At 46.3% G+C, this 13,737-nt stretch overlaps 1 protein-coding gene across 3 annotated transcripts in view; it reads right to left on the bottom strand.

The window, feature by feature from the left end:
• mettl15 (methyltransferase 15, mitochondrial 12S rRNA N4-cytidine) overlaps window positions 1–13,737 on the bottom strand; it is a 151,183-nt gene that overhangs the window by 18,061 nt on the left and 119,385 nt on the right. For all 3 annotated transcript variants that reach the window (XM_072466657.1, XM_072466658.1, XM_072466659.1), the window contains 2 exons: window positions 11,146–11,337; window positions 9,043–9,221 (listed from right to left, as the gene is read on the bottom strand). In XM_072466657.1, coding sequence (XP_072322758.1) covers window positions 9,043–9,221; window positions 11,146–11,337 — 371 coding nt within the window. The remainder of the gene's footprint in view (window positions 1–9,042; window positions 9,222–11,145; window positions 11,338–13,737) is intronic.

The following is a 13,737-nucleotide window of genomic DNA, read 5'->3' as shown; positions in this document are numbered from 1 at the left end:
GGAATACAACCATCGGAAACAAAGGGACCAGCAGGATTCTCATTCCACCGGCAGCACACCCGTGGGTTTCCTGGTGGCGTGTGGTGCCTACAATGGCTGTGGTGCCCACAATGGCCAGCGGTGTGTGGGAACAGAGCATCTCACTATCAGCAGTGGCACGCCGCTGAGAAACACGCGGTTGGGAAGGCAGAGAATTCACCCCAAAGACCTTTACACTTTACACTTCCATCATTATTGTTACACCTCTCTTTTCCCCTCTGTGTTTGTTTGTCTGTCTAGTGTGTGTGCATACAGAGGGTGGGAGTGAGTTAAAGAGGGGGGGGGGGGGGTGGCTAGGAACTAGAATAGTTAACCAGTTGTATTTGCTTCATATTTAATTATAGCCATTATTAATAAAATTAATTGTGTTTAAACTTACAAACCTGGTGACTGTAATTATTGGGCAGCTAAGGGCCGAGGATTTCAGGAGCGGGATGGCCCGACGCCGGTGCCAAGAATGCCACTTCCGGGTGCTAGGCCGGCGCTGGAGGGGTTGCCGCCGCACCAACCGGCGTTGAAGGGCTGGCGCGAGTTGGCGCATGCGCAGACCGGCCGGCGTGTTTCTGCGCATGCGCGGGGGGGGGGGTAGTTCTCTGCGCCGGCCATGACGGAGCCCTACAGAGGCCAACCCTGAAGGAAAGTGTGCCCCCACAGTACAGGCCTTCCTGCAGATCGGTGTGCCCCGATCGTGGGCCAGGCCACCGTGGGGGCCCCCCCCGGGGCCGGATCCCCCCGCATCCCCCCCAAGGACTCCATTAGACAGTCTACCAGCCAGGTCCCGTCGTGTGGGACCATGTCCATTTCACGCCAGCGGGACTGGCCAGAAACTGACGGCCGCTCGGCCCATCGGGGCCCAGAGAATTGCTGAAGGGCCACTGCCAACGGCCCCCGACCAGCGTAAACTCTGCCCCCACTTGAAAACCAGCACCGGAGAATACGGCAGCCGGTGTCATAGAATCCCGCCCCAGGTGTTTTTTAAAGAATTAGTTGTTAATTTCAATTGTGTTGAGACTCCAGGTCAAATGGGGCTGGAATTGACCGCGCGCTAGTTCAGGAGTCATAACAAACAAACTGTGTGTTGCGATAAAGCACAACTAATTGCTGTGGTATTATCTCATTAATCAGCAATAGTACATTACCCATTCTACTCTGATATTCAGATGGCAATGCATCAACAATGCCGTTTCCTCCGGGTGCTCCGGTTTCCTCCCACAAATCCCGAAAGACGTGCTGTTAGGTAATTTGGACATTCTGAATTCTCCCTTAGTGTACCCAAGCAGGTGCTGGAGTGTGGCGACTAGGGGCTTTTCACAGTAACTTTGTTGCAGTGTTAATGTAAGCCTACTTGTGACAATAAAGATTATTTTAAAAAAACAATACCGAAACCCACAACCAGATATTAAGAAAAAGAAATATACATACAGCTGTCTCTAATGTAGAAAAGTTCTACACAGATTTGTGGCATATTCTATTGACTTGCAGGAACCTCGATTTTCACCAGGGGGAGAAGGAAGAGGGTTTGTTAAAAAGGGGAAATGGTCACTTTGTAATGGATGTCACATGTTGATGACACTCCTCACGGCAGAACAAGAATTCAATTTTCATTTTAGTATGCGTGTGAAATCACTGTGCTACAGATACTGGATGCGGACAGCCTCGTCGCACTGCACTTGGTGATATGCCTCTCGCAGGATTCGCGACCCTCAAAACCTGGGGGGTGGGGGGGGGGGGGGGTCGGGAGGGGGCCCCCAAGCCATTAGAGGCCCCTGGGTGGTCAGGCACAGGGAAAGGTAGAACCCTGGCACTCCTGCTGACATCCGTCCACCTTGGCACTGTCAGGCTGGTAAGGGTAATTCCAGGATGCCAGGCTGGCAGTGCCAAGATGCCAGGTTGCCTGTGCCAGTGATTGGTCCTTGGGGTGCCATGACCTTAAGAAATGGGGTGAGTGGGGGCTCAAGGACCCCCTAAGAGGTAAATTGGGTGCAGTGGGGGGAGGGGGGGGTGGTCTGGAGACCGCGGTCGGGTGACTGAGGGGGGCTAGAATTTCTGGCGACATTTAAAAATGGCGCGCTGATCCGTGGATGTAATTGCGGCCAAATAAAAACAGCGTCCTTCCCGGCACTGCAGGTAGCGAGAAACACCCTGCTAAACACACCTGAAAAGGGACTCCGTTTTTGTCCTGCTAATCCGCGCTCATAGAGTACAATACATTTTTGTGTTTTGTGCCATGAGCCACTAACTTGAACATACAGTGCAGAAGGAGGCCATTCGGCCCATCGAGTCTGCACCGACCCACTTAAGCCCTCACTTCCACCCTATCCCCGTAACCCAATAACCCCCTCCTATCCTTTTTTGGTCACTAAGGGCAATTTATCATGGCCAATCCACCTAGCCTGCACGTCTTTGGACTGTGGGAGGAAACCGGAGCACCCGGAGGAAACCCACGCAGGCACGGGGAGAACGTGCAGACTCCGCAGACAGTGACCCAGCGGGGAATCGAACCTGGGACCCTGGCGCTGTGAACAAAGAACAACAAAGAACAAAGAAATGTACAGCACAGGAACAGGCCCTTCGGCCCTCCAAGCCCGTGCCGACCATACTGCCCGACTAAACTACAATCTTCTACACTTCCTGGGTCCGTATCCTTCTATTCCCATCCTATTCATATATTTGTCAAGATGCCCCTTAAATGTCCCTATCGTCCCTGCCTCCACTACCTCCTCCGGTAGTGAGTTCCAGGCACCCACTACCCTCTGCGTAAAAAACTTGCCTCGTACATCTACTCTAAACTTTGCCCCTCTCACCTTAAACCTATGCCCCCTAGTAATTGACCCCTCTACCCTGGGGAAAAGCCTCTGACTATCCACTCTGTCTATGCCCCTCATAATTTTGTATACCTCTATCAGGTCTCCCCTCAACCTCCTTCGTTCCAGTGAGAACAAACCGAGTTTATTCAATCGCTCCTCATAGCTTATGCCCTCCATACCAGGCAACATTCTGGTAAATCTCTTCTGCACCCTCTCTAAAGCCTCCACCTCCTTCTGGTAGTGTGGCGACCAGAATTGAACACTATACTCCAAGTGTGGCCTAACTAAGGTTCTATACAGCTGCAACATGACTTGCCAATTCTTATACTCAATGCCCCGGCCAATGAAGGCAAGCATGCCGTATGCCTTCTTGACTACCTTCTCCACCTGTGTAGCCCCTTTCAGTGATCTGTGGACCTGTACTCCTAGATCTCTTTGACTTTCAATACTCTTGAGGGTTCTACCATTCACTGTATATTCCCTACCTGCATTAGCCCTTCCAAAATGCATTACCTCACATTTGTAAAGCCACAGCCACAGTGAAGCCACAGTACTATCCACTTGTGCTACCGTGCTGACCTATCCCCCCAACATAATGGATAATTACGAGGATCTAAATTTGTTCCTTGTATTTCTTTTTCATACAACTCTACAAAGTCAAAGAAAATCGCTGACCTCCAATTTGAGAATTCCCATGAATTCTTCCATTTACTTACAATTTATAGCTTTACCAATTCAGCAACAAGATATCCAAGACAGAAGGCGGGATTTACCGAGCAACCCGCCACATGTCTTCCGGTGGCAGAGGTGGGATCCTGCCGGTGTCAACGGGATTTCCTGTTGAATGGTCCCCTCGTCGCCGGGAAACCAGAGGCGGGGGTGCGCCGACGATGAGACCGGAGGATCCAGCTGGCATGAACAGCTGGAAAAGTCCAGCAAAAGGGTGGGATTTTCCAGCTCAGGTGATCACCCAGTCCTGCTGAAGTCAAAGGGCATTTGGCCGGATCGCTGCATCTGCCACTTCGGGACCCACCACGGCAGGGCCCGAAAATCCCGGTGAAAGTTTAGAGAGCGACAGAAAATGCAAAAATGTTACAAAATAATTTGTTGAATAGCACACTGGGGAACCTATCACAAAAACCGATGGCAATAATTCCTGAACTGAAAGGCTGCTTTGAGACAAATATACTGTCATTTGTTTTGAGTTTATAGAATGAATACCGAGTACAAGTTTGGTATAAAAATAGGACATAACTTGCCTGAAAGGATAAGTTAAATCCAAATCAATATCCAGAGAATGTTAGTCATACCATCCAAAATCTCATTGACAGGAAGGGAAAAGCTCTCCATGCCGGGAAAAACGACATAACAAGCAAGGTAAAGGGGAGAACTCGTCAATTAGCAAAGGCAGAGGCATAAAGAAGAACTAGGGAAATCAAAAACCAATTGTGGACTGAGAAAGGTAAGGAGCTGCACCTCCTTGCCGACAAGCACGACGACATCTGGGTTTTTTTCAGTGCGACCAAGGCAATATATGAACCCAGCACCCCAGGCCTCAAACCGAGGAACAACGATGGAACTCTCTTGAGACAGAGGAAACATCAGCCTTCGATGGAGGTAACACTTCAAAGAACTCCTCAACCATGATACAATCATAGGTAAGGGTGTGTTTGAGAAAATCCCCCAAATCCCCATCAAATATAATCTTGGATTTCCACCAAACATGGATGAAGTCAAAGCCACCATTAAACATGGGAAGAATGGGAAAGCCACAGGAGTGGTCGAGATTCCAGTTAAGATTTTCAAACTTGGAGGAGAAGAGATCACCTGTCATCTCCGTCAGCTGTTCCTGAAAATCTAGGACAGGGAAGAAATCCTCAGGGATGCCATCTTCAGGAAAGGAGACAAAGCGGATTGTGGGAACTACCGAGGGATCTCCATATTCTCCAATCCTGGGAGGATCACCACCTGAATCCTCACTAGCTGCCTCCTCCCAGTCTTGGAGGAAATACTTCTGGAAAGCCAGTGTGGTTTCCAACAAATCGTGGAACAACGGACATGATTTTCACTGCTCCACAACTTCAAGAGAAAGGCCAGGAGCAACATCAACCACTCTACATGGCCTTCATTGATCTGACCAAAACTTTTGACTTAGTCAATTGGGAAATGCTATGGGTGACCCTGTCAAAGGCTGGCTATCCAGAGAAATTCATCAACATCCTCCAATTCCTTCGTGATAATATGTCAACGACTGTCCTCACCGACGGAAATAAGACAGAAACCTTCAAGGTCAAGATTGGAGTCAAGCAGAGATGTGTCATCGCCCCCCAACCATTTCGCTATCTTCACTCTCACCGTCCTTCACCTTGTCAAGAACAAGCTTCCCAGTGGAGTGGTCATCATCTACAGGATGGACGGAAAACCTTTCAACCTCAACCAGTTGAAACCCAAGAATAAACCGATATTGACATCGCTCGTGGAACATAAGTATGCAGATGACATCATCATTTCCACTCTCTCAGAAGAAAATCTCCAAACCATGTTTGATACCTTGGTGAAAACCTACCAAACAATCCATCTCAGCCTCGACCTCAACAAGAGTCAAGTCCTTTACCAGCCTGCTTTCTTTCTTGTCGTCTTGCTCAAGAGCATTCCTTTGCTGTGTGTCCTGCAAGGTCCAATCTCTTCCTTCAAGATCAATGGAGAAACACTATCAAACGTGGAACATTTCCACTACCTGGGGAACCACCTCTCACCTAAGGCAGACATGGATGCAGAGATCTGCCATTGTTTCCAATCTGCGAGCACCTCCTTTGAACGCCTAAGGATGAGGGTTTTTGACGACCGTGACATTCGTGCTGACACTAAGATCCTTGTGTATTAGACAGTCCTCCTTCCAACTTTTCTATATGGCTCAGAACCTTGGAATACGTACTGACGCCACCTCAAGGCCCCGGAGAGATATCATCAATGCTGTTTGAGATGGATTCTCTGCACTACCTGAGAGCACAGGCTGATTGTACTCCGTGTCTTTGAAGGACCCAAGAGCAACAGCATCATGGCCATGTTCATCCAAAACCAACTTCACTGGGCCGTCTATATGCCAGGTTGTCAGAGTCCCAACTGCCAAAGCAAATCTTCTTCATTCAGCAAAGGAATGCTCTTGAGCAAGACGACAAGAAAGAAAGCGCTTCAAAGAGACCCTGATGGTCTACCACAAGAAATGCAATATAGACGTCAACGCCTCGGAGATCCTTGCTTAGAAGACACCTACTTGACTTGGAGAAACCTCCTGATTGAGGGGACACAATTCTTTGAGGACACCTGAAGATAAAAGGAGGCCCAGAAAATGAGTCTGAGAAAGTAATATCAGCGATCTAGAGGCCAAGGACCAATCCCACCTCCCGGAAAAACCTGCCAAGCATCCGGTCAAAGATGCGGCTCTAGGGTCATCAGGCTCATCAGCCACACAAGGACCCACAGAACTTACGACCAGTAACACGGAGTTTCTTCGGTGGACAATCATACTCGTTAGGGAGTGATCGCCAAGGAATAAGAAGAATTTGTTTTGAGTTTATAGAATGAGTCCTGAGTACAGGTTTAGCACCTTGCCTGAAAGGATAAGTTAAATACAAATCAATACTCACTGGGAATGTTAGTCAGAGAGCCTGAGGGTGGGACTTTCCTCCCTCTTTGCTGCGTGTCCTGCGATGATGGAGGGGGGCTCGACTGTGGCTGCCGGCAGGATCTTCTTGTCCCATCGTTGTCAACGGGAATTCCCACTGAACTCACCCCTTGTTGCCGCGGACATCGGCGGGACCGTTAAAATTCCGCCAGCACAAAAGTCCAGAAAATCCCACTCAGAGTTTTACAGCACAGAAAGAGGCCCTTCGGCCCATCCTGTCTGCATTCTTATACATGACAAAATTTGTCTTACAGAAAAATGCCCTTTAGAAAACTTTGACTTCATTGTTTATAGGCCTTTGATAAATTCAAATTAGACTCCTTGGGGAAGAAATTGATCCACTTTGTACCCGTTTTCCGGGTGGAAATTAAGGGGACAGGGGTAAGGACCAAGTTCATGCCATAATGTCCCACCCTCAATCTATGCCAATATAAAGGACTCCACTATATTGATAAAGTGGTTTTCTAGGCATTCATCATCTACTACTCAAAACAGACCTTGCCCCTATATGTTCATGATAATCTATATAGTTACAGTTTAGGAACATTGAATTGATTTTCATGAAACCATACAGCAATTTAAAAAAAAAACTTTGCACTGAATATCTGTGAGAGGACCATTTTCTGAGCATCATGAAGGTATCCACCTAGAACAGAGATCTGGGAGCCATAAACATCCATTCACCTCAGAAAGAAGATGTAACCTGTGATACAATTTGGACATTCTGAATTCTCCCTCCGTGTAAGCAAACAGTCGCTGGAGTGTGGCGACTAGGGGCTTTTCACAGTAACTTCATTGCAGTGTTAATGTAAGCCTACTTGTGACAATAAAGCACGGTAGCATTGTGGATAGCACAATTGCTTCACAGCTCCAGGGTTCCAGGTTCGATTACCCGCTGGGTCACTGTCTGTGCGGAGTTTGCACATCCTCCCCGTGTCTGCGTGGGTTTCCTCCGGGTGCTCCGGTTTCCTCCCACAGTCCAAAGACGTGCAGGTTAGGTGGATTGGCCATGATAAATTGCCCTTCGGTTAGGTGGGGTTACTGCTTTACGGGGATATGGTGGGGGTGTGGGCTTAAGTGGGGTGCTCTTTCCAAGAGCCGGTGCAGACTCGATGGGCCGAATGGCCTTCTTCTGCACTGTACATTCTATGAACCTTGGTTAAGCATATAATTTATGCAATTAAGCACGCGTCCTTATTCCAGGTTCTGTAAAGAGAGTTTTGAGCAGCATTTAGTTTTGAGGGACTTTCCAACAAATCGGCTGGATTGAAATTTTAAAAGGGGGTCAACGGTGACCAAACCATTTGGGAAATTGTAGAATTACCGTAATGAGATTTCTTTAGCCGACAAAATGGTATCAAGCAGCCAAAGAGAGATTTATAAACTTGCCATGTCAGTCGTACTATTCCCAAACACACCTTCAAGCTACGCATAAAAAAACCAAAGGATTACACAGTCTATGGAGAACTGAACTCAAGGGGGTTGAAATGGTAGGAAAAGGAAGCAAGCTGTCAGATGTTGTGGCAATTAAGGCTATGACTCACATTTGGACCCCCTGGCACAGGTTTAAACCTCCTTTTTTTTTTTAGATAGTGATTTACTGACGTGACATAATTGTTCACTCTATGATAATCACATCATCATTTTTTTTCCCATTCAGACCCAGCAATCGTTAAAATTTAAACTTATGATTAGGTTAGTTAATGGAAATGTGTAAGCAAAAACAATTACATGAATCTTATTAATGTGGATATTTTTCTTTCAGATACAATGGATAATTTTGGATACCAGCAGCATCTGATTTTGATGCTGTTACTTACCCCTCCAACAGTATGGAAATACTGTCCTTCAAAGAGCTGGCGGAGGTTGCATTCTGAAGCAATCAATGAAAATGTTCATATACGCAGCAATTAATTTGCAATGTAAAACTCAACTTTCCAACACATTTGTATAGAAAGCAAATCTTGATGCAATACGCAATGGGCTTGCGATCATTTGAACCACCTGGGAGATGAGAATGTGTGGACAATTAAGAGGATGCTTTACACTTACCACACAGAAAATGAAATAAATTTTGATTCTGGCATAAGTATGGTTTACAGCAGGATTTTGTTATAAACACACTGCATCAGCAAACATTAAGCCTAAATTTCATTAGATTAATTATATTGCTTTATACTTCCACCCAAAGATTATTAACGAATGGGTTCATTCAAGAGCATTCCATCTATTTCTATTTTAGAAAATACAGGTAATCTACGCTGCAGTCAATGATTATCCCTGATTGAAACAAACATATTATATAATAATTTAGTAGCAACTGCATATAAACTTCGGAATGGTAAAAATAATTTGTTGACTTCTATTCTCAATTCCAAAATAAAACTCTGACATCAGAGGTAAAATGCACAGGATTAGTACCTGCATGTGTACAGTGCAAATAGGTCCCACTGGGGCTCGTAAGATTAGTATATTTTCCTGCCAGACAATGGCTGGAATTAATGAGAATACCTGCAACTATACTGGCGAGCTGCTGAGTATGGGTGATGGGATAGATGCTGCGTGCCTGTGCGATTGCTGCAGCTATTTTCTTTGCATGCCTTTCCTCTCCGTAGATCCTTAAGATGGACGCAAGTGACTGTTGATCTAAGGCATTCACCACGTCAGCTGCGGTGGGCATGTCGGGGTACCTACGCACAAGAGGAGCCAATTAATTTCCTTGACGTCATTTTCATTGACAGAGGTGAAGCTTCACAGCACCGAGAGACAGAGCTGAAATTCACACAGCATACAAGTTATGTTTGAGGTTCTTTTTGGTAACAGATGGTTTAAGAAAAAAAAAAAAAACAAAGGAAGAAAATTCAAAGCTCATCCTCGGTCTTCGGATGAGAACCCAATTAAATCTATTTTTGTTCAAGTCGCCAAATATTACTCGGAATTCTAATTTTGACCCAACACCAAATTGGCATGAAACCCAACAAATGGCAGACATTGTTCCCTTATAATACATGCTATACTGAGCATAGAATCACCAAACCCCCAGTTGAAAAGTCTGAAATGAGTTTGTGTGGAGCAAAGCTACTTTGCTGTCTGCTGACAAATTTAGAGGACAGGTAAGTCAATTATATGCATCAGATTTGAATGGAAATTTAACTACTCCCATATGGAATAATTCAAATGTAAAAGGTATTTTCATTTTGTTTTCATAGGCAAGTGTTGACCACAACACATAAAATTAACTTGCGCTCGGGTACATGGTTCAACCTTCTGGTACTTAACTAGGCAACCTTCATTCTTCCTAATTTAGGAAACAAATCTAATTAATGAATACTGTCTTCAGAATCAAGGAGGGCTGAAATTCTTTAGCTGTTGATAAATTCAAGTTGAGCTCTTGGCAGTAAGGGTGTGTTCAGTCCAACTCCCATCGGTTTTCATCATCTAACTTGTGTTAACCTTGATACAAACCACCAATATATGAAAATCCAGTATGTTAGATTGAAACGTATTGTCTGTCCTATTACATCTTACATAGTTTGTTAGTTTGTTGTCTTTAAACCAAACGTAGCATGGTTTAAATTTGACTCATATGTTAAATAAATTTTTTTTGTTCTCATTTTTTAAGCAAACCAGCCACTCTGATGCAGGTTGGTTGCCCCAGATTTAAAATGGAAATGTGAAGCATTTTTTCTGCCAACTGAGGGTTTGGAGGTACCTTTGTGCCTACAAAATGCACGGTCCAGTCCAATTTAGCTCCAACACACACTCTGCAAGCCAATTCATGGAAAATGTGACCAAGATCCTTGATTCCAACCTATTACAGCGAAAGGACTGACGAAACTGGCAATGATCTAACCCAATACGGAGCCCAATATCTGATGCTCAGCCCAAGAATGAGTCGAAAGATATCACCTAACATCATCAGCCATTTTGTCCAGGTAGTCTTTATGCTGCGTAATGCTCAATTGGTTCCAGTCCAACCACCACTCTCTTCAACAAAAGTAATGAATGAACCTTCCCCTTCAGGACCAGGGGAGCTGTGTGTCTGTTCACTTCTGGACATCATATTGGAGAAACATTGCCGCCTATTATGTCAAGATTCGCCGTTGAACCAAAAAATATTTGTGAAGCAACTAATTTCAACTGGATCGAATTGGATTGGCATTAAGTTCAGTGCATCAATCTGCAATCACATGGACACATAGAACACACTCACACACCCTTGGGTTCCTGCAATTGCCAGGTTTTCAGGAATAGAAAATCCAGTTTATTTGAACATGCACGGACAATTTAAATGCGACCTGTGGAGTAGTGGAGCTAAAATAAACTTTTAGGCGCATTGCTCCCACCCCAGCCGTAACAGCGTCCCTAACTCAACATTTTTCTCACTGAATTAAGTATGCAGCATTACTTTCTATTTCTACTATGCCAGGAAATAGCTCGTTTTAAACTCTTAGTGCCAACACTCCTGTTTGCTTTCAAGTTTGGCAGATATGGCACCATGTTTCCTGTAATCACTATCCACAGAAGTGGGATTAACTGGATTATTCCTGTCAGTTATTATGATACAATAAAATACACTTGTGTCATGAGAGTAATTGTAGCTTCTGTACTAACCTGTCTCCATCCATTCTCATGTCCAGGGGGCCATCTTTGCTCAGTGCAAAACCTCGCAATGGCACATCTAACTGCATAGAGGAGCAGCCTGCATCAATGAGAACTCCGTCAAAAGTATTTGTTGCTACTCCTGATGCCATTAATAAGGACTCCAATTCGCTGAATCTTCCGAGGAGAGGTCGAAACCGGCCACTGAAAGAGATAAATCACGTGGGGAAATATTATTCTTTGCAAAACGATTAAGAATAATTACGCTAATAAGTCCTATATTTTCTTCTGGTCCACTGCTGACAGACACAAGAACACCTGACAATTGCAGGCGCAAGGACTTATATTTTTTGATGATAAATCTTATATTTTCCCACCTTTTTCCCCCTCTGTTTGTGTCTGTCTTGTGTGTGGGGGTGGAGGATAGCACAGTTAAAGAGGAGTCAGGTGTTAAAGGACAACTGTTTCACTCCATACTTGTTCCAGTTATAAATAAACAGTCAATGTGTTTAACCGTACAAATCTGGTGGCTTCATTATTGGGCAGTCAAGGGCCAAGGATCTTGCCTATTTTTATAAGAATTATTGGTTAATTCACTTGTGTTGTGACACCGGGGCCAGTGGGGCTGGAATCGACCGTGCATTAGCCCAGAGTGTCGTATCAATCCAACTTGGTGCCCATTCGGGGTGGTGGGAGTTTGGGGGAGGGGGGGCTAGTCCACTTGAGGATTAGCAATCCACTAGATTTAAGTATGGAGGCATGACACCTATGACCTCTCTGAATTCTCCATTTAGACTCAGCAGGGTGCCTATTAGTGTTGCTTCTCCCTGAAGGAGATACCAATGGTGTCCACTTAGAATCCTGAGCTTCATGCTCGTGACACTAATTGGCCCTCAGGAGCTAACCCTTAGCGCCATCAGCTCCTTACAGTTTCAGAGACAATGTTGGGATTCAGCTTTAGATATCAGGGCTGTCAGCTAGGCCGTTTGGGAATAGGTGGTAAGGGAGTGGCATATCCCTAGGCTCCCCAATGCATGAAAGTATGGCTCCTTCATTCCTCTCCTGCCATTCAAAGCGGACCTCATCGCCCCGGATGCCCACGGCCAGTCACAATGACTGAACGCATCTCCCACATGAAAGAACCCCCAGTGGTCCAAGTTTCAGGGCAGGGACACCCAAACTAAAGATCAGATATGAGTCTCAGTGGGCACGGGAAGATGCAGGTACCAGCTCTGTTCTGGAAGTGGGAGGAAACCAGAGCTGTGATTCTGCGATCACCGCTGGCAATGCACTTGCACTGGCTGCATCCAGGTTAGGATGGCCAATGGGTCAGGGGAAATTAATGACCAGCAGCTGCAATGCCAACTTGTCTCTCTCGCTCTCATCCTTTGCAGGATTCCGACTGGGATCAGAATGGAGCCAGTCAAGCTGGCAATCTTACTGATCACAGTAATGGAGGAGAACAGAATCCAGCAGGGGCTCCCAGTCGAGACCTTCCAGATCAACAGCAGTGGACCCAAGGCCAGGATCAAGGGCTGGAGACCCCATCGACTGTGCAGGGAGCTCGACTGCGCTGAAGAAACCCCAGGGTATACCAGACTCGGATAACCTTTATGGAACAATCTGACACCATGTGCAGATGGAGACTCCTGATGATCAAACAGATGGTGAGGCACGTATGCCATGTTCTGGCTGACTTGGCGCCACATGGTGCCGGAAGGCACCCACTCCCTGTGGCTGTCAAGGGAGTACCGGGGGTGTGAAGAAGCTTGTGGGAGGTCAGGTGGTGGGACCCTGCTAGTTAATAATAATCTTAAATAGTGTCACATGTAGGCTTACATTAACACTGCAATGAAGTTACTGTGAGAATCCTCTAATCGCCTGTACAGGTACACTGAGGGAGAATAAAATTGAACATAAAATGGCAACGGGCCTGGCCAGATACCAGGCACTGAGCTTGCCATACAGAAAATTCCGGCCCATGTGTTCAGGCACCAACCTGGGGATCTAGTGTTGGCGACAGGAATTTTAAAACTGCAGTTCCGACTCTGAATTATTTAAAGATTTCTCAGACTTGCTGTGGGCAGGAGTTTTTTTTGTTGTTGAAATTTTTTCTTTAAAACAGATTTGTAACATTTACAGAGAAAAAAGGCCATATACAAAAGCCTGAACATATTGAAAACGAACAGTGGGAGAGAATAAACATATTAATAAAGCACTTTCCCAACCAGCTCTATTTACCCATGCCCCACGTGCTCAACTAACCTAATGTGGCTCTAACCCCCCCCACACTTCCCCTCCCCCCCGGGTGCTGCTGCTGTCGGTTTCCTATGCTATTCCCTGCAAGCGACTATCTCCCCCGGGGATTTCTGATCCCCCCCCCTTACCCTCTTAAATCTTCTCTGCTCTCCCTCCCGCCCTCCCAGCTGCCCCCCCCCCCCCCCCGGAGGCCTGCCCTGCCAGGTCCGCCCCGCGCTTGGCCCTAGCCCGCCCCTTCTACTCTCCCTGGTGCCCCCCCCCCCCCCGGACCTACGCTAACTACGTTGACCCCTGCCCTTAGCGCCTGGCTGTCTCCCGCCCGAATGCTCGGGCCCTCCCCCCACA

This window comes from Scyliorhinus torazame, chromosome 10 (assembly GCF_047496885.1).
Source record: "Scyliorhinus torazame isolate Kashiwa2021f chromosome 10, sScyTor2.1, whole genome shotgun sequence".
Taxonomy (NCBI): Eukaryota; Metazoa; Chordata; class Chondrichthyes; order Carcharhiniformes; family Scyliorhinidae; genus Scyliorhinus; species Scyliorhinus torazame.
This window is presented reverse-complemented; position numbering and strand designations above follow the sequence as displayed.